We start from the raw sequence: 21745 nt of genomic DNA, 5'->3' as shown, positions 1-21745 counted from the left end.
AATAACACGATCCATCTTTTTCAGGGCATGTTTTTGGGAAGTACTTTCATGACTAAATTAAAGACAAGAAATTAAGCAATTTTTATCATGTTAAAAGCAGTGAAATACATGGTAGATTTTTTTCATAGCTTACTTGAAAGTTGTTTTATGACTCTGCTTCACTTATCACAATTAACTTGAAATACCCCGCCTTCCGCCCGATTGTAGCTGAGATAGGCGCCAGCGCCCCCCGCGACCCCAAAAGGGAATAAGCGGTAGAAAATGGATGGATAAGCGTCGTAACTAGAGCTTTGAAAGGAGCTGCACATTTTGGAGAATTTTGCTTATCATTCACAACCATTATGAAAGACATTATGAAGGATGGATTTGTTATTTAATGCATTCTAAATATTAAATAAAAGTAAATACAAGTCTGTTTACAGTGGAACCAATGGGAGTTCCTCTATTTTGCCCATAAATTTCAATAAATAACCATTCAAAAACCGCCAACAACACTCCATCTACATTTTGTGACTTGAATATTGACCAAGTATTAGTTATATTGTTATTGTAAGCTCTAACGCAGACAAACTATTTATAGCGGTGCCGTGCTCACTACCGTCTGTCCCTATTTTAACATCTCGTTGTTTGCTGTTTTCTCACTTCCTTGCTCCCTGTAAATTTATTCTCGATCATTAATCATGCATCTCACCAGGATTAAAGTCTGAGTTGGTAATCCGACTAGTTGGGAGTTGGGACACTTTGACAGCCAATTTAGGACCTGAAACTGACTGTTATGAGGCATTCTTCAACTAAATGGGAATATATGAACATTCCAGCAGTCGCCATCCTAATGACAGCAGACCTTGCACAGTAAGTGATGTTTTATTAGGCTTGATGGCTCTTATGAAGTCTGCAGTGAGTAATCAGTGATGAAAAAATGCCGTTCATAATGATTGTGAAAGAAAACAAATAAAGTGTAGTTCCCCTTTAAATGTATTATTCGCTCGGAAAAAAATAATATTCTGTTGCTTTGATTAATCATTAAACAGGTGTAACTAATTGATTTGATTTTGATTTTATTAGGGATCCCCATTAGCTGGTTGCCACAAAAACCGAGTAGTCTTCCTGGGGTCCACAAACTCAATAAAATTACACGTAAAAGCATATAATTATAGCTACACAATACAGACAAAAAATAAAAGCATCAATAAGAAAATAAGCAAACAATTTACAGTCACAGAATAATAATTACCATATAAATATAACTACACACTACAAAACCAGACCAAATCATCAACAAGCAAACAAATAAAATATTTGTTTCCTTTTAAAAACCTGTTTACTTTCAATACTGGTGAGAATTCAAGGCAGGTTATTCCAGAGCGATACACATCTACAAATAAAAGATTTCCGCAAAGCATTCTTCCTGGGACGAGGGAGATTAAAATTCCCCTCACTAGACGCCCTGGTATTATGATTATGTATAGTGCTACTGTGAACTATTTGGGCCATGAGAAAAGCAGGAGTGCCCTGCGATGAGGTGGCGACTTGTCCAGGGTGTACACGCCTTCCGCCCGATTGTAGCTAAGATAGGCACCAGCACCCCCAAAGGGAATAAGCGGTAAAAAATGGATGGATGGATGGAAAAGCAGGAGTTTTACTACTGGTTACTGATTTGAACAATATGAGAGTGTTAGCTGACAACCTGTTCTGGCCTGTTAGCCAGGAAAGAAAAGCATGCATTTGGTTAACATTGGTTCTTAGTTAACAACCCAGAAACAGCCTTACTGCTCTATTCTGGACAATCTGGAGCTTACTGATCTCAACAATTGCAGTAGACACCCAGACTGTAGAACAATAGTCCAGATAACACAAGACTAAACTCTTCACAATCTGACAAAGAAAAGGGGGATCCACAAAAGCAGCACATTTCCTGGAAATACTAATAGCCCTGCCCATCTTTGTAACTATATAATAACAATGTATATAGGAAGACTACATGGCGCATCAAGAACATTTAATATGCGAACATAGTTTCCGCATAGGCGCTGCAATAGAGAGCACATTAGAGCAGCACATAATGGAGGTTTGCATTTTTATGATTAAAAAAAAATATTAATGCACACATGTTAATAGTGCAATCAATTTAATTTTTAAAAATGTGCTTTTATTAGAAAGGAAAAAATTAAGATTATGGCAAGCAGAATTTAAAAAATATATATTTTGATTATTTTTCTTAGCTCTGACTAGCTTGAGAAGTCCTTTGATGGGGACAGCGCAGCGCAGTGGGGAGAGTGGCCGTGTCAGCAACCTGAGAGTTTCTGGTTCACCTTATACTAGGGGTCGGCAACCCGCGGCTCTGGAGCCGCATGCGGCTCTTTGGCCATCCTGATGTGGCTCAGCTGCATAATCGCCGACCTCCCCAACTGTTTCAGGAGGTTTCCGGACTTTGGTGCCTCTCACTACCGTCTGTCCCTATTTTAACATCTCGTTGTTTGCTGCTTTCTCACTTCCTTGCTCCCTGTAAGTTTATTCTCGATCATTAATCATGCATCTCACCAGGATTAAAGTCTGAGTTGGTAATCCGACTAGTTGGGAGTTGGGACACTTTGACAGCCAATTTAGGACCTGAAACTGACTATTATGAGGCATTCTTCAACTAAATGGGAATATATGAACATTCTAGCAGTCGCCATCCTAATGACAGCAGACCTTGCACAGTAAGTGATGTTTTATTAGGCTTGATGGCTCTCATGAAGTCTGCAGTGAGTAATCAGTGATGAAAAAATGTCATTCATAATGATTGTGAATGAAAACAAATAAAGTGTAGTTCCCCTTTAAATGTATTATTCGCTCGGAAAAAAATCATATTCTGTTGCTTTGATTAACATTCTCCAATTTTCACTCGGACTATAACATTGAGGGCGTGCCGTGATGGCTTTACTTTTAACGTCCTCTACAACATGTCATCCCCCCTTTACACCATGCTATATGCGTGCCGCCCGGCCAGACGCATGCATCTTGCTGCTTCTATCGTCACACGTACGAGATTGCAAGGCATATAGTCAACAGCCATTCAGGTCACACTGAGGGTTGTGATATAAACCACTTTAACACTCTTACTATAATGCTCCACACTGTGAACCCACACCAAACAAGAATGACAAACACATTTCAGGAGAACATCCTCACAGCAACACAACATAAACGCAACTTAACAATTACCCAAAATCCCATGCATCCATGACTCTTCCAGGCTATACACCCCTGCAACCCAACCCCGCCCACCTCAACCGACGCACAGCGCATATTAGTAAGAGTGTTAAAGTTGTTTGTATCACAACCTTCAGTGTAACCTGTAGTATGGCTGTTGACTATATGCCTTGCAGTTGTGTACGTGTATCAGCGGAAGCCACGTACAACATGTTACTGGGCTGGCAAGCTGATTCTACATATTGTAGAAGGCGTCAAAGGCAATGGCTTCCTAGTATGCCCTTAGAATGGTTGCGGCTCCCATTATTTTCTTTATTTTGTGAAACGGGTTAAAATGGCTCTTTGAGTGGTAAAGGTTGCCGACCCCTGCCTTATACCAAGCAAGTCACGTTCGTTACAACCCCATACTGTTATATTCGGCTCGATACGATATTTTCTGACAAACTAAAGAATGTGAAATGTCAGCACAAAAGCTAATACCTGAATGGATTTTATAGAAAAGTTGGAAAATCTACCAATGTGAAGAAGAAATATAATTTTTGATTCCTTTATATGAATTCCCACACCCGTGTCCAATATGTTCGGTGGTAATGAGTGTGTTTGTTATGTAATCCTAATGAAGAAAGAGCAAGGTGAAAACAGAACATCCTTGGTTGAGTAAATACATCACACAATATAATTCATTTCCCATAACAATCATTTCAATTCCCCTGTCTCCTAGTTGTACTGTAAAATTAATGAAAATATGTTGTGTAAGGGGCATGGTCCACGCGTCCCCTGTGGGCAGGGCGTGTGCAGGAGCCGGCTGTGAAGCAACTGACAGGTGAGGCGATATCTCAGCTGGAACGAGTTATCTAATCACCTGTCTCTTTATTTAGCAGCGTCCGAGACCATGAGGGGAGAGGGAAGGAAGAAGAGAGGGACACGGACAAGCCTGGCCCGAAAGAGCACAAAAAAAAAAACTTGTACACCCTGACAGCGGCCTGTCATTTGTAAGATTTGTCCGAGAAGAACCCGCAAGAGAAGAAACGTTACATATGTGTTGCGTTAAATCATCCTTGCAGATAGAAAACATGTCCTATGTGTATGCTCCTTTCATGGAAAGGTTGATAAATTCTGCAGTGATGGTGCCACTTTACTTACCAGTACAGCTCTTGTACAAATGTCATGCATTTTTGTGATGGACTGCTGACAATGTAATATGGTAATAATGATGATTGCGATAAAACTAGTATTACCCTTTTAAATGAACATGATCAGAGATTGATATTTGCACTTTTTAACAAACTCACAGACTGAGTGGCATCAGCTTGCGATCTTAAATACAAACATGAAAAAAGGAGACATTAAAGTATTTCCCAAATAAGGAATAACACGTCTGTGTTTAAATAAACCCATGGCTGTCTGAACAACTAAGATATTATTATTAAATTGTGTACATTGAACCTACAAGCTGTGCTTGCTTAGACCAGAGTGATTCTTCTATACATCAACGCCCATCAGAATTAATAAATAATTGGTTCTATTTTTTTTAGAAACTTTTAATTTAAATAATTGTTGAAGTTCAACAGTCAAAAACAATATTTAAAACAATAAATCCTTAGCCATTAAAACAGATAAAATACTGGCACTAGAACACTATTAGTGAAGCATAAGAAATACAAAACATGCAAAATAGTAGGGCTGCGAATCTTTGGGTGTCCCACAATTCGATTCAATGTCGATTCTTGGGGTCATGATTCGATTTTTTTTTTCTTCCCCCCCCCCCCCCCCCCCAATTCAACACGATTCTCGATTCAGAGAACAATTTTTTCCCCAGATTTAAAAGGATTCTCTATTCATTCAATACATAGGATTTCAGCAAGATCTACCCCAGTCTGCTGACATGCAAGCAGAGTAGATTTTTGTAAAAAGCTTTTATAATTGTAAAGGACAATGTTTTATCAACTGATTGCAATAATGTAAATTTGTTTTAACTATTAAACGAACCAAAAATATGACTTATTTTATCTTTGTGAAAATATTGGACACAGTGTATTGTCAAGCTTATGAGATACAATGCAAGTGTAAGCCACTGTGACACTATTGTTCTTTTTTTATTTTTATAAATGTCTAATGATAATGTCAATGAGGGATTTTTAATCACTGCTATGCTGAAACTATAATTAATATTGATACTCTTGTTGATAATATTCATTTTTGTTTCACTACTTTTGGTTTGTTCGGTGTTGTGTTTGTCTCTCCTATCAATTGCTCTGTTTATTGCAGTTCTGAGTGTTGCTGGGTCAGGTTTGGTTTTGGAATTGGAATGCATTGTTATGGTATTGCTGTGTATTGTTTTGTTGGATTGATTTAAAATGATTTTAAAATGGGAATCGATTCTGAATCACACAACGTGAGAATCGCGATTCAAATTTGAATCTATTTTTTCCCACATCCCTATAATAGTGTTTTTTTTTTAACAGTGTGTTTATTTTACTATTACTTTTTAAATAACTTTGACAAAAGATTTCAGTGTGTGTGTAAATACTTTTTGAGCAGATTTAATGATATTATCCTGGTCTTGATATTTTTGGCAATGTTCATATTGCCACATCCCTAAATGTAGTCCTAAAAATGAGTTTCAGCAATCATTATGCTAATAAATAAGCATACATTCATTGCTACACCAGATCTCAGACATTTTCTTCAAATGATTGTCTAAGACTTGTCCAGGACATTTTGAGCCACTCGTTAACACATCATACATTACATTCTCCTATACCCCTCATTCTTAGGAAGAGTTGTTTTCTACAGTTTACCAAGATTGTGTCAATCATTATTACTCTGTGGTATTATATGGAGTCTTTAGCAATAATTTATCTATGAAAAACAATTATGACATCTGTCTGTAAAATAGAATATTACAAACATACCGCAGGATAGCACTTCATTATCAGTCCAATTGATAGTTGCAATGCACAGCTGGACATTTCCAGATCAACTTTGTCTTTTTCCAGAATGACTTAAGACAAAAGACATTAAACTTTTTTTCCCCCATTTTCCATCCATTTCAGTGCACGTGAACCCTGATTGATTGATTGATTTAAACTTTTATTAGTAGATTGCACAGTACAGTACATAGTCCATACAATTGACCACTAAATGGTAACACCCCAATAAGTTTTTCAACTTGTTGAAGTCGGGGTCCACGTAAATCAATTCATGGTGTGGTAAATGATGAATTGATTTTCCTTCAATAGCGCTTTTCTGCCTTCTAAGGTACTTAAAACGCTTTGACACTACGACCACATTTACCTACTGATTGACGCAGCATCAGGAGCAACTGGGGGTTCAGTATCTTGCTCAAGGATACTTTGACATGGTCACAGGAAGACTGAGGATCAAACCCACAACCTTCAGGTTGGGAGGCAACCACTCGACCACATGAACCATGCTGTCCCATATTCACTTTCATATTAAAATCCATCCATCCATTTCCTACCGCTTGTCCCTTTTGGGGTCACCGGGGGTGCTGGAGCCTATCTCAGCTGCATTCAGGCGGAGGGCGGCGTACACCCTGGACAAGTCGCCACCTCATCACAGGGCCAACACAGATAGACAGACAACATTCACACACTAGGGCCAATTTAGTGTTGCAAATCAACCTATCTCCAGGTAGGGATGATGTTTGATAAGAAATTATCAAGTTTGAGCCCATTATCGAAGCCTCTTATTGAACCGATTCCTTATCGATTCTCTTATCGAATCCAGATAGGTTGTTGTAAATGGAAAAAAACAATATTTGGTTTAACAACAGCACACTTTTATTTCATAATTAAAAATTAAAAATAAATAATGACTTTTACCCCACTAAAAAAATTATGACTATTGTTACACCAAAGTATATTAAGTGGGATTTTTCAGAAAAACAAATATATACAGTATCACAAAAACACTATAAGTGTATAAATAACAATATAGTGTTAAGTAAAATCAGTCCCCTGGGCACAAAACTGAAAACAATACAGCTTTCCAAAAAGTGCACTTCTACTGCTATTGAAACATACTAACTACACACACTATGACACTAAGAACACCACAGTCATCAATCAACAATTCTTCCCCCCTTACATGAGAGCGAAGCCTGGCAATAATTGCATATGGCCAGTTCTGCCCTCACTATACGTGTTGAAGTTATTCAGCTTGGCAGACAGCTAACAAACAATCCAAAGCAAATAAATCCATTTAGGCACTTTATTGTTGTTGGTCTTGCTTTGACTTTTTGTATCTTTACTTTTGTCTTGCACTGGACTGTTAATTTTTTTAAAAACTGAAATACACACAATGACAAATGTATAAGCTATGTGATTCAGTTAACATACTGAAATGTAATACACAATATGTAAATATTACCTTCACACAAATTTACAGTACTATCATCAAACAACTACTTCTGAGTGTTGAAACTATTTTGATGGTGGAAATATATGACTGGCAGCCAATTTAAGTCCTCAAAACATCCATTGTAACAGTGCACAAAAATCGTTTTTCAATACCCATCTTAGTATCAAACTTAACCACTTTCCACCTTAATATTGAATTACATAAACAAGTTAAAAAGTTTACTTACAGACTTATCTTTTCCAAGGCTTGTAAGAGCTAACACAACTTGTCTCTTCTCAACTGTCTCAACCCGGAAGTGCCCAAACTAATGACGTGTAGTATTTTCATATCGCCACAAGGTGTCAGTAAGAGTCTACAATCAAATGGGCATAACATTGCAGGTCCCACAGGGCATTTCCTGTACATGGGAAGGGATTCGTTCCTATGGATTCGAATAAAGAACCAACTATTTTTCTTTACTATAGTAGCCTTGATAACGGGAGCCAATTCTCAAAAAGGGATTCCAGTCCATGGAATCGGTTCTTTTCTAATCGAACAACCGGGAGAACCAATTTCGAACATCATCCCTATCTCCAGGTGCATGTATTAAAATTAGGGGTGGGCAAATTAATGCGTTAATTACGAGTTAACTCATCAATCTATTAACGCCGACAATTATTTTATCGCACATTTGCGTATGTTGTTTACATGCTTTTATTTTGTTAACGCCTTTTCTTAACAAGATGGCAGCGCCCCGATGCGCTTCGGCGTGGAGGGGCTCCTGGTAAAGATGGAACATTTGGCAAAAATACCGGACAATTCTGCAGATTTCATGGCTGGCTTACAGCGTGGTCACTCCGGGATCACTTACGACCGCCAGACAATTCTGAATGTGGATGGATCGGGCCGTTTTGGACTGAATGACGCGTGCTTGCTAGACCGGCTAGCTAGCATGGGAATACTTTGCCGGCTACATCCAGCGGCCTGTGAAGCAGCGGAGTATATGTGTTGTCTGTCTATTTATGAATAATGCAGACGAGGAGTGTTGGCTGAGTTCTTAACGTTTACTTTCAGAGCGTGCATATCACAACATACAAGATGCCGTCATGGCGACACAACCTATACCAGGCTACCGCGCATGCTCGTCACTCCTGTTGCATGCTGGGTAGGGTAGTTCTTTTTTCCCCTGGCTCATAACGTCACAATATAGTACCATGTATATGCGTTCAGTTTATCAAAGCACCAAGCAAACAGATATGGTCATAATTATTTTAAGTCCACTACGCAGAATAAACATAACATTATTAATATTGCTACTAGGATAATTTGATAAAAAATTCCCTAAAACAGCCCACTACCTAAATATAAGTTTTTTAAACATAAGATCCCTGATAAAAAAAAATGTTTCTGCTGTTACCTCAGAAATTGCCTGTTCAGATGTTATGATTGTGGCTCAGAGATTTGTATGTAGATTATATTTATTTTCCATAACAAACAGGATAACTTAAATACCCTGGCAGTGGCAATAAGCTTAAATGTTTGTATTTACATTTTTTGAGTTGATTTTCATAAAATTTGCTATTTAACTGCTACCGTTTAACAAGGACTGATTTAAATTGTGTTTGCACAACAAATGTTTTGGCGCTTTTGTTCATGTGGGAGAATATTCCAATAAAGGTGCACTACACACTACTTTTGAATTCATTATTGGGCTTTGCGTATACAATGCAGTTAATCGCGATTAATCAGAGAAATAGTGCGATTAACTTCGATTAAAATTTTTAATCGTTGCCCAGCCCTAATTAAAATAATTAATAAAATTAATGGTAGTATAAATGTATGTGTTGTGAGTACACATTGATTCTGAATCTTTTCTTTATACTAAGTCAGTTTGCTTTGTGCAAAGAGTTCTGAAATGTCAGCCTTACCAAGGCGATGCAGTCCAAAGGTGAATCGCTTGGTGGGCGGTTTGGTTGAGAGCCACAAAGCCAGCAGAGAGAACAGGATGCCCACAACATCTGCTAGCATGTGCACAGCATCAGTCATAATGGCTAAGCTGTTTGACACATAGCCACCTGTAAATGAAAGCATACACACTTATTGATTATACATGCCAGTCATCTCATGTGCTCCAAAACAAAAAATACATCAAAAGCCAGTTTAAACATGTTCTGTAAAACAGACCTGAAAGTTATTGCACAACCCTGCAAACAGACAAGAAATAGCTGCAGGTTAAGGAGTTAACCTGCACGAGAAGGGTAATTAAATTATACTGAGGCGTTTTTTTCCCCAAAATAAAATGATGTGCTTGCAAAGGAGGGGGAGTCATATTGCTGATTGTACACTTAATTGCCACAAAATACAAAAGTTGCCTTTTTGACACATAACTTTATCAATGATTTATTTTATGTGGTGGTGGAAACCTAACTAAGAGGTCTAACATTTTGGGCACTTTAATTAGCAACATGAATGGAACAAAATACCTTTAAAAAGTCATGAAATCTAATTTTATTTGAAGCCACGCAAAATGTTTAGCTCAAACTAAAATAATGGATGACTTCACACAAGCTCACATTGTACGAAAAGACTGATCATGCTCTTCGCTTTTTCTTTTTTTTTTGTCATCCATTGTTGTTAAAGGTGATTGTAAGCGTCTGATTGTTTTTACCTCTTACAGTGTTTAAATTATTGTCTTAATATAAGCATCAAATAACTGACTTTTACACACATATGTAAGACAGTTTGAAATGTTACTGAATACATTGTCTAGTGAGCTAATATGATGACAAGTTTGAAACTGGGATAAATGATTTACATTTCTGTTATTTGCAAAGAAAAAGACATTGGTTCCGATTTTGAACAAATCCAATTGACCCACAAACCAGGAACTGACTGAATTTATTAAAATAACTTCTCAATAATGCAGGGACTTTTGTACATTGCTACAAAAGTAGCAACACATTAATAAACACTCCCTTCCTAAGAGTGAGACAATTATCTTTGTAAAAATGTTACAAGAATTCCTATATTGTGCAGTGTTTATCTAATGTTGTGGCCAGTGAGAGTACAAACAGTGTGATTCTTATCTTGTCACTACCTCTAGTTGGGAGGTTATGCTTTAACAAGCAGCTGTTGCATAAGACTGTCAAACAACTACCCAGATGACTACAAAACAGGGCAGCAGGAAGAACTTATTTTGACATTACGATTGTTATTAACATTTATCCATCCTTTTTCTATACCGCTTGCCCTCTTAGGGTGAGTTGGAGCCTCTTCCAGTTGAACTTGGGCAAGAGGCAAGGTAGACTTATAGAAAAATATTCACACTCACATTGGACACATGCAAGATCGGCCCTAAGCACAATCACTGTCTGCGGTTGTTTAAGACCACAATCACTAGAGAGATCACATGATTATTGTGACCATTCAGTTGAGTGCCGTATTTTCCAGACCATAGGGCGCACCGGATTATCAGGCACATTAAAGGGGTCATATTATAAAAAAATGTTCTCAACTAAAAAAACTTCCTTGTGGTCTACATTAGGGTTGGGCGATATATCGATATATGCAATATATCGCGGGTTTGTCTCTGTGCGATATAGAAAATGACTATATACGTATACGTTCTCACACAATTGCTTTTAGCTGCGGGCATTGCACAACAGGTTCTTCCGACTCCTTCTTGTGTCCTTCTCACAGACAGCGAGCGCAATTTCTTACACACGTCACATACTGTCATGTCATACGTCACATACATATACGCCCTCGCCTAGCAGCGTGGCTAACGTTAGCTGTGATGCTGGTGGAGTGTTGCGAGTTTTTGATTGGTTAATTGAAAATGTTATTAGTAGATTGCACAGTTCAGTACAAATTCCGTACAATTGACCACTAAATGGTAACACCCGAATAAGTTTTTCAACTTGTTTAAGTCGGGGTCCAAGTTAATCAATTCATGGTAAGGGAAGGATAACACGAGAGAAAGAAGGTGTGAATCTGGTAACCAATGAAGGAAGAATTAATTCCCAAGAAAAACCGCACGGGGTCCATCGTCTGTCGGTGGTTCGGCTTCAAGCGGGAATATGTCAAATAGACAACTTTAATTTGTCAAGTGTGGGGCACAAGCGTTGCGACTAAAAGTAGCATTACTGATAATATGTAGCATCGTTTGAGAAGTCACCTGCTAATAACTGTTTAATAAATACAGTTTAGGTAAACTGACTTAGTTGTGATTTCCTTCTCTGCATGAAAGTTTAAAATGAGCATATATTAATGCAGTATGAACAAAAATGTGTTGATGTAGACACATAGAATCATTATACTGCTGTGATTATATGCATCAAGTGTTCATTCAAGGCTAAGGCAAAATACCGAGATATACATCGTATATCGCGATAAGACCTAAAAATATTGCGATATTAAAAAAAGGACATATCGCCCAGCCCTAGTCTACATAACGTGTAATGGTGGTTCTTTGGTCAAAATGTTGCATAGATTATGTTTTACAGATCATCTTCAAGCCGCTTTCTGACACTCGCTTCAGGATGCGCCATTTTGTGGACAGTCTTAATTACGTGGCTCACGTTCGGCAGTGTCTTTTCTCCGTCAAAAGACACTTCTTAGGCTCCCGCATTGGGGGATGCTGGAGCCTATCTCAGCTGCATTCAGGCGTTAGGCGGGATACACCCTGGACAAGTCGCCACCTCATCACAGGGCCAACACAGGTAGACAGACAACATTCACACTCACATTCACACACAAGGGCCACTTTAGTGTTGCCAATCAACCTATCCCCGGGTGCATGTCTTTGGAGGTGGGAGGAAGCCGGAGTACCCTACCCGAAGGGAACCCACGCAGTCACGGGGAGAACATGCAAACTCCACACAGAAAAATCTCGAGCGCAGGATCGAACCCAGGACCTTCGTATTGTGAGGCAGACGCACTAACCCCTCATCAAACGTATTGCCCTAGTAAAACCCAATATCTAAATTACATTTAAACCAGTGTGGGTGGCACTGGAAGCAGGTGGGTAAAGCGTCTTGCCCAAGGACACAACGGCAGTGACTCGGATGGCGGAAGCGGGGATCGAACCTGGAGCCCTCAAGTTGCTGGCACGGCCACTCTACCAACCAAGATATAACCCTCCCCCCCCTCCCCAAAATACCCGGAGGGAACCCACGCAGTCACAGGGAGGAACATACAAACTACACACAGAAAGATCCCGAGCCCAGGATTCAACCACAAAACACCTAGGGCAGTAATTCTCAAAGTGTGGTACGTCAAAGCCATCTGTCAATATGTTCTGTATTACAGAGTGTCATTGTTGATGGCGTTTGTGTATTGTGGGTAATGTTACAGTGGCCAACAATATTAATTGTACTTTTTAAAATAAACCTCTGACTTGTTTAAATGAATACTTGAGCCTACTGTGCTACTGTATTTCAATCTTGGTCATTACGGGACCGCGTGGCGCAGTGGAAGAGTGGCCGTGCGCAACTCGAGGGTCCCTGGTTTAATTCCCACCTACTACCAACCTCGTCACGTCCGTTGTGTCCTTGAGCAAGACACTTCACCCTTGCTCCTGACGGGTGCTGGTTAGCGCCTTGCATGGCAGCTCCCTCCATCAGTGTGTGAATGTGTGTGTGAATGGGTAAATGTGGAAGTAGTGTCAAAGCGCTTTGAGTACCTTGAAGGTAGAAAAGCACTATACAAGTAAAACCCATTTATCATTATCATTACTTGGAGAGCCAAATGTTTTGGTGAAAAAAGTTTGAAAATCACTGGCCTAAGGCATGTGTGGATGTAATCTCTAGTTACCTATAATTTCAGCCACCATGAAGAGAAAATAGAGCACAGCCGCTATGACCAGCCTCTTCATCACTCTTCTCTGCTTGATATTCTCCCTCTTCTTAGTGCAGCTGTCACATGAGTCCATGTTCAAACAGGGGCTGCCTAGGCTGGAGGAAGAGTCCAGCAGTGAGTCATCGTCATCGTCAGGCCGATGTCCGGCCGCCACCACTACGGTGCTCACCGCCACCCCGCCGGACGCGGTCCCTGCAGCGTAATCTGACATCTCACCAGAGACTACAACCCTCAGCTTGTTGAATTTGGGCGTTTCATCCTCCACTAACTCGTCGGAGAAGTCAAAGGGAGCAGTGTCACTCATGTCGCCTCGCTCTCTCCTGAAGGCAGAGCGCACCTTGTTCAGCAGTTTCCCTCCTGACATATTTAAACGGAATCCAGGTGTGTCCAGGTGAGAGCTGCACTGTCCTCTGGGCTAATCATTCACGTTTCCTTGGTGTGCATTTTTACTCCGTTGGCAGCTGTAAGTGACGACAAAACACAAAATAGTTCCTCAAACCATCCATTTTCTACCCCTTATTCCCTTCAGGGTTGCGGGGGACCCTGGAGCCTATCTCAGCTACAATCAGGCGGAAGGCGGAGTACACCCTGGACAAGTCGCCACCTCATCGCAGGGCCACAAAATAGTTCAATCACAATGTATTTATATTACTATAAGAGTATATTACTAATTAAAAGTGTTTTTTTAAGATACTAGCGTGTGAACGTGAGTGTGAATGTTGTCTGTCCATCTGTGTTGGCCCGGCGATGAGATGGTGACTTGTCCAAGATGTACACAGCCTTCCGCCCGAATGCAGCTGAGATGGGCTCCAGCACGCCCCGCGACTCCGGGACAAGCGGTATAAAATGGATGGATGGGTGGACATAAGCATTTAAAAGAAGCCATAGCTAAACAGTAACAGGCTGGCTCGTAAAGATGAGCAATTACGTCTTGTCAGCAGCTGCCAGATATGTTAATCAGGAAGCGTATTATGTCGACAAAATTCAAACTCACCTCTCGATATTGTTGTTTCGGAATATTTTATGCCAATATCGTCGTTTCGCCAGGGACACTGGCGCGGTCCCGCCAACATGCTGACATTCTCCCGTAGGAGGAAGTAAACTAGCAAGTTTAGTGTAGCCATCCGCGATCACGTGACCAAAGAGTCACGTGATGTTTGTCCTCCCCAGCAGTCACAATAATGTCAACACCGTCGGTATTCCGTTTGCTTCTGCCCAACTAAACCCCGGTTTACGTACGACTGGAGTCATTATTGAGGAGGAATTTAATCAGGTAATGCTTTGAGCTGAAATAATTGTTCGTTGGACGTTTTGGCCACACGACGAAGAAGCTAACTTGTTAGCTGGCAAGCTAGCGACACACTTTTCCTCTAAACGCTGTACTTGTGACCCACGTGACGCGTCACGCGGTTGGTCAAGTTTGTTAACGGACGTCAAAAAAGTGATTTTACTGCGTTTTTTACAGATTGTTGAGGCTGGCTGAGTATGGAAGGAATGGAGGATGAAAGACCGTCGTCTCATGAGGAACTTCCACACATAGACGGTGTGTGTTATACTTTGATAACAAATATACATTAACACCAGAAAATGAGACTGTCCATAGGTATTTATCATTAGAGGCCATTTTAAGAAGTAACAGGATGACTACCATTATTTGGCGAAAGAGTCAGACACTCACATGACAAATGTTAATTAAAAAAAAAATCACATCTATTGCACATTTACATGATAAAACAATATACATATAAAATATATGAAACAAAAAAATAACCTTTCTTTTGATGTGGCCGATTGGCTACTTCCTGCAAATTACTCTGTTTACTAACAGCATCCCTGCTTAAAGGCCTACTGAAACCCACTATTACCGACCACGCAGTCTGATAGTTTATATATCAATGAATAAATATTAACATTGCAACACATGCCAATATGGCCTGTTTAGTTTACTAAATTGCAATTTTAAATTTCCCGCGAGTTTCTTGTTGAAAACGTCGCAGAATGATGACGTCACGGACTGTCAGGAAATATTAGCGCTGCACCACTCGCGGCTAAAAGTCGTCTGCTTTAACCGCATAATTACACAGTATTTTGGACATCTGTGTTGCTGAATCTTTTGCAATTTGTTCATTTAATATTGGAGACTATAAAAAACAATGATGTTGGTGGAAAGCGGTGGATTGCAGCTGTCTTTAGCCCCGAGACACAGCCGGTGTTTCTTTGTTTGTTGTGAAGCGGAGCAGTCAAGCGAACATGTTTTCTTTATGTCAACCAGCATGTTTTTGGATGGGGAAATTGTGATATATATATATATCTTACCGGAGACATCATTGGATTATTCGTCGTCCTGCAGCAGCTGTTTAAAAGGCAGCTGTGAGCTTGGCTCCTCGGCTTCTCTCTGAGACACTTTGTGTTCACCCCAGCCACCCGACCTTGAGGTATGTCTACAATCTTTAAAATCTTACTAAAACACAATTAAAACAATAAGCAGATAAGGGATCTTCCGGAATTATCCTAGTAAATGTGTCTAATTACATCTGAAACGCTCACACTGCCGCCGCACGGAGCCGTCCTTTTTATTAGTCATTCACTATCAATATCCTAATTCACGAATCTTTCATCCTCACTCAAATTAATGGGGGAATTGTCGCTTTCTCGGTCCGAATTGCTCTTACTGCTGGTGGCTCCCATTAAGAACAATGTGAATATGTGTGGAGCCCTGCAACTTGTGACGTCCCGCGCACATACTTCTGGTAAAGGGAGGGCTTTTCTATTAGCGACCAAAAGTTGCAAACTTTATCGTTGATGTTTTCTACTAAATCCTTTCAGCAAAAATATGGCAATATCGCAAATCATCAAGTATGACACATAGAATGGACTTGCTATTCCCGTTTGAATAAGAAAATCACATTTCAGTAGGGCTTTAAGTTATCACACGAGACAATATTATACTTGCCAACCTTGAGACCTCAGAATTCGGGAGATGGGGTTTGGGGGGTGTATATACTTTCAAGTATTTCTTCTATATATATATCCATCCATCTTCTTTCGCTTATCCAAGGTCGGGTCGTAGTGGCAGCAGCCTAAGCAGGGAAGCCCAGACTTTCCTCTCCCCAGCCACTTCGTCCAGCTCTTCCTGGGGGATCCCGAGGTGTTCCCAGGCCAGCCTGTAGACATAGACTTCCCAACGTGTCCTGGGTCTTCCCCGTGGGCTCCTACCGGTCGGATGTGCCCGAAACACCTCCCTAGGGAGGTGTTCGGGTGGCATCCTGAACAGATGCCCAAACCACCTCATCTGGCTCCTGGGTGGCAGAGCTCCTCACCCTATCTCTAAGGCAGTGGTACTCAAATGGGGGTACGCGTACCCCTGGGGGTACTTGAAAGTATGCCAAGGAGTACGTGAGATTTTTAAAAAAATATTCTAAAAATATCAACAATTCCAAAATCATTTATAAATATATTTATTGAATAATACTTCAACAAAATATGAATGTAAGTTCATAAACTGTGAAAACAAATGCAACAATGCAATATTCAGTGACAACAGCTATATTTTTTGTGGACATGTTCCATAAATATTAATGTAAAAGATTTCTTTTTTTGTGAGTACATTTTTAGAATTAAGTTCATGAATCCAGATGGATCTCTACTACAATCCCCAAAGAGGGCACTTTAAGTTGATAATTATTTCTATGTGTAGAAATCTTTATTTATAATTGAATCACTTGTTTATTTTTCAACAAGTTTTTAGTTATTTTTATATCTTTTTTTCCAAATAGTTCAAGAAAGACCACTACAAATGAGCAATATTTTGCACACTTACACAATTTAATAAATCAGAAACTGAAGACATAGTGCTGTATTTTACTTCTTTATCTCTTTTTTTCAACCAAAAATACTTTGCTCTGATTAGGGGGTACTTGAATTAAAAAAAAATTTCACAGGGGGTACATTGCTAAAAAAAGGTTGAGAACCACTGCTATAAGGGAGAGCCCTGCCACCCGGTGGAGGAAACTCATTTCGCCCGCTGGTACCCGTGATCGTGTCCTTTTGGTCACAACCCAAAGCTCATGACCATAGGTGAGGATGGGAACATAGATCGACTGGTAAATTGAGAGCGTTGCCTTCCAGCTCAGCTCCTTCACCACAACGGATCGATACAGAGTCCGCATTACTGAAGACGCCGCACCGATCCACCTGTCGAACTCACGATCCACTCTTCCCTCACTCTTAAACAAGACTCCTCCTACCCTTATATATATATATATATATATATATATATATATATATATATATATATATATATATATATATATATACACATATATATATAGTCCGTTCATGAGTATATCCGTTCGGCCATTGTGTTCAATGGAGGAGTCTGATCTACAAAATTTGCAGGCAGCATACCCCTTTCACTTCGAGCTGTCCTGGATGAACTGTAATTATTTTTTCCAATTATTTGGGATCTTGCAAGCATACTTCTTCTTCTTACTTGTCGTCTTCATGTCACTTCACCATTCTTCTGCTTCGTCTCTGTTATGTTTTTGGACTTTACTACTCGCCGTTATTTTGAAGCAATACAAGCAATGTGGGGCGGTATAGCTCGGTTGGTAGAGCGGCCGTGCCAGCAACTTGAGGGTTGCAGGTTCGAGCCCCGCTTCCGCCATCCTAGTCACTGCCGTTGTCTCCTTGGGCAAGACACTTTACCCACCTGCTCCCGGTGCCACCCACACTGGTTTAAATGTAAAAATTAGATAATGGGTTTCACTATGTAAAGCGCTTTGACTCACTAGAGAAAAAGTGCTATATAAATATAATTCACTTCACTTCACTTCACATGATGGGAATCCCGATGTTGTGTGTCAGTGTATTAACGTGCCGGCTGTCTTGTTGTCCGGGTGGAAATCGGGAGAAATTCGGGAGAATGGTTGCCCCGGGAGACTTTCGGGAGGGGCACTAAAATTCGGGGAAAATCAAGAGGTTTGGCAAGTATGATTATAGGCAGTGCGTCATTATTAATTGCCATTTGGAAGGATTTCCCCTCAAAGTGAATTATAGCCGCCACAACTTAAAAATAAGGGATTTTACGTCAAAACAAATTACAGTCCTATAACGCATTGTGGCCTCCAAACAAAGTCACACAAAGTCATATACTATTTCTAACTTTTGTTGCCAATAGTATGTTAACAACTGACCCAATTCCAACAGTATTTCCTTCCGTGCACACAAGTAGGCCTGGGCCGTTAACAAATTTTTCTGGATGATATATATATGTTTTGGGACCAAGTTAACCACTGACAATGTTAATGCATATATATCCTTTTCAAATTCAATACATTTGTATTTCTTGTATATTTTAACATTGTAATTGGAATGTAAACTTGTAAATCTCTGTAAATAAAACAAACAAATAACAATAAGTTATACTTCGTCTGATTGCAAAATTTTGCACTTGAATAAAAATCACAACCAAATGCAATAAAATAGCTTAGAAAATGGTTAGGGGCCCTCAAAAATACACATCCCAAAACAGTAAATAAAATTGCTAAATAATGTATTGACAACAAAGTTCCACTTCAATATTGAACATATAGACAGAGGTAGATTTGTACATTACTTACATACTTACAATCAAGATAGAGTATTTTTAAACAAAAGTACAGAGTAAAAATATACACCTTACAGTATAAGGAGATGAATTAACAGGTCATATGCAAATAAAACCTATATCTGGCAGATTCAAAGTGCAGAAACGCCTACATGACATAAGACGACAAATGTCTGTCAAACCTATGCAGCGTTTTTAGAAATGCGAGTTTTTCAACAGTTTTAAAAGGCAGCATGTATTTGGTGATGTAGTGATATGACGCACACTATCTGGGAGTGCACACCATTTAGCACTGTTTCGTTTTCTACTGAACTGGTTCACCAAACGCAAAGTGAGTTGTGGTGTGGACTGTCGGTTGGTTGTTTTTTGAGGTGGGCGTGCAAGTTTGTCGTAGTCGCACACATTCCGCAAACGTTCTCCTTGGTGTTGATAGGCTCATCTTGTTCCAAAGATTTTATCTGAAATATACGCACACTGGTGTGGTGGAATTTGGTTTGGTTTTGTGATCATTTTGTCCATGTTCGCTACTACATGTGTTGGTCACGGGCTAAATTGTTGTGTTTGAGCGGGCCAGCGGCTTCGCCTCGCAGCACAACAAGTCAAGGACTCCTAATGGACGACAGAGGGATTAATCTCCTTCTTTTAATTTCCCTATGGCGCAAACGTGCACGGCTGCTGAAACTGATGAAAAGTGTGAATGCTCTCGAAAACCCATAAATACGCTGGAAGACCTACCGACCTAATTTAAATTTATCATTCGGTTAATTGAATTATTAAATATCACTTCCAGGTCTACACACACACATCGGTCTCCCTGCTTCCGCAGACACATAACAACACTTCCTTATTCTCTCCTATGTGTCTCGGGGCTTCCCCGGACACACAACAACACTTCCTCATTCTCTGCCAAACACCGCTCAAGCACATACTGTGAGTTTGCCAACATGGAAACAATGAAGATAAATCCAAAACCACAAAAACATTAAACCTTACGACCAGCAGGTTGTTAAAGTATGAATGAATATATATAGCCTATTATTTAGGGACGGCGTGGCGCAGTGGGAGAGTGGCGTGCACAACCCGAGGGTCCCTGGTTCAAATCCCACCTAGTACCAACCTCGTCACGTCCGTTGTGTCCTGAGCAAGACACTTCACCCTTGCTCCTGATGGGTGCTGGTTGGCGCCTTGCATGGCAGCTCCCTCCATCAGTGTGTGAATGTGTGTGTGAATGGGTAAATGTGGAAGTAGTGTCAAAGCGCTTTGACTACCTTGAAGGTAGAAAAGCGCTATACAAGTACAACCCATTTATCATTTATCATTTATTTGTGCACTATTGACTAGTGATGCACCGAAAATTTGGCCCCCGAATAAAGCCTGAGCACCTGAATAGCGCTGTAAGCAATATGCACGGAATTTCATGCTGTGGATGCAGCATGTCTGCTATGTGGACAAATTGTATTATATCCGCGGAGAGCAATTTACAAAACCAGTGAAGTTGGAACGTTGTGTAAATTGTAAATAAAAACAGAATACAATTATTTGCAAATCCTTTTCAACCTATATTCAATTGAATAGACTGCAAAGACAAAATACTTAATGTTCGAACTGGAAAACTTAATTTTTTGCAAATATTAGCTCATTTGGAATTTGATGCCTGCAACATGTTTCAAAAACGTTGTCACAAGTAGCAAAAAAAAAAGAGAAAGTTGAAGAATACTCATCAAACACTTATTTGGAACATCCCACAGGTGAACAGGCTGATTGGGAACGGGTGGGTGCCATGATTAGGTATAAATGCAGCTTCCATGAAATGCTGAGTCCTTCACAAACAAGGATGGAGCAAGAGTCATCCCTTTGTGAACAAATGTGTGAGCAAATCTTTGAACAGTTTAAGAACAAGGAATGCAAGGAAATTAGGGATTTCACCATCTACGGTCCGTATATAATCAAACGATTCAGAGTATCTGGAGAAATCACTGCACGTAAGCGATGATATTACGGACCTTTGATCCCTCAGGCGGTACTGCATCAAAAAGCGTCATCGGTGTGTAAAGGATATCACCAATTGGGCTCAGGAACACTTCAGAAAACCACTGTCAGTAACTACAGTTGGTCGCTACATCTGTAAATGCAAGTTAAAACTCTACTATTTAAACCGAAAGCCATTTATCAAGAACATCCAGAAACGTTGCCAGCTTTGCTGGGCCCTAACTCATCTGATGGTCTGATGAGTCCACATTTCAAATTGTTTTTGGAAACTATTGACGTTGTGTCCTCCGGACCAAAGAGAAAAAGAAGCATTCGGATTGTTATAGGCGCATAGTTAAAAAGCCAGCATCTTTGATGGTATGGTGGTGTATTAGTGCCCAACACATGGGTAACTTACACATCTGTGAGGGCACCATTAGTGCTGAGAGGTACATACAGGTTTTAGAGCAACATATGTTGCCATCCAAGTAACGTTATCATGTACGCCCTCGCTTATTTCAACAAGACAATGCCAAGCCACGTGTTACAACAGCAAGGCTTCATAGTAAAAGAGTGCGGGTACTAGACTGGCCTGCCTGTAGTCGAGACCTGTCTCCAATTGAAAATGTGTGGCGCAATATGAAGCCTAAACCACCACAAAGGAGGCCCCGGACTGTTGAGCTGTACATCAAGCAAAAATAGGAAAGAAATTCACCTGAAAAGTTTTAAAAAATTGATCTCCTCAGTCCC

The 21745-nt window shown here is 40.0% G+C and overlaps 2 protein-coding genes across 3 annotated transcripts in view; one reads left to right on the top strand and one right to left on the bottom strand.

Moving 5' to 3' along the window:
• Window positions 1-14554, bottom strand: part of slc30a4 (solute carrier family 30 member 4) — a 22589-nt gene extending 8035 nt beyond the window's left edge. The window contains exons 1-3 of the mRNA XM_061883643.1: window positions 14414-14554; window positions 13375-13880; window positions 9489-9635 (exon numbers count right to left, since the gene is read on the bottom strand). Coding sequence (XP_061739627.1) covers window positions 9489-9635; window positions 13375-13783 — 556 coding nt within the window. The 5' untranslated portion in view covers window positions 13784-13880; window positions 14414-14554. The remainder of the gene's footprint in view (window positions 1-9488; window positions 9636-13374; window positions 13881-14413) is intronic.
• bloc1s6 (biogenesis of lysosomal organelles complex-1, subunit 6, pallidin) overlaps window positions 14526-21745 on the top strand; it is a 20324-nt gene continuing 13104 nt past the window's right edge. For both annotated transcript variants that reach the window (XM_061883678.1, XM_061883668.1), the window contains exons 1-2: window positions 14526-14692; window positions 14885-14962. In XM_061883678.1, the coding sequence (XP_061739662.1) occupies window positions 14905-14962 (58 nt within the window). In that variant the 5' untranslated portion in view covers window positions 14526-14692; window positions 14885-14904. The remainder of the gene's footprint in view (window positions 14693-14884; window positions 14963-21745) is intronic.

This window comes from Nerophis ophidion, linkage group LG02, assembly GCF_033978795.1.
Source record: "Nerophis ophidion isolate RoL-2023_Sa linkage group LG02, RoL_Noph_v1.0, whole genome shotgun sequence".
NCBI lineage: Eukaryota > Metazoa > Chordata > Actinopteri > Syngnathiformes > Syngnathidae > Nerophis > Nerophis ophidion.
This window is presented reverse-complemented; position numbering and strand designations above follow the sequence as displayed.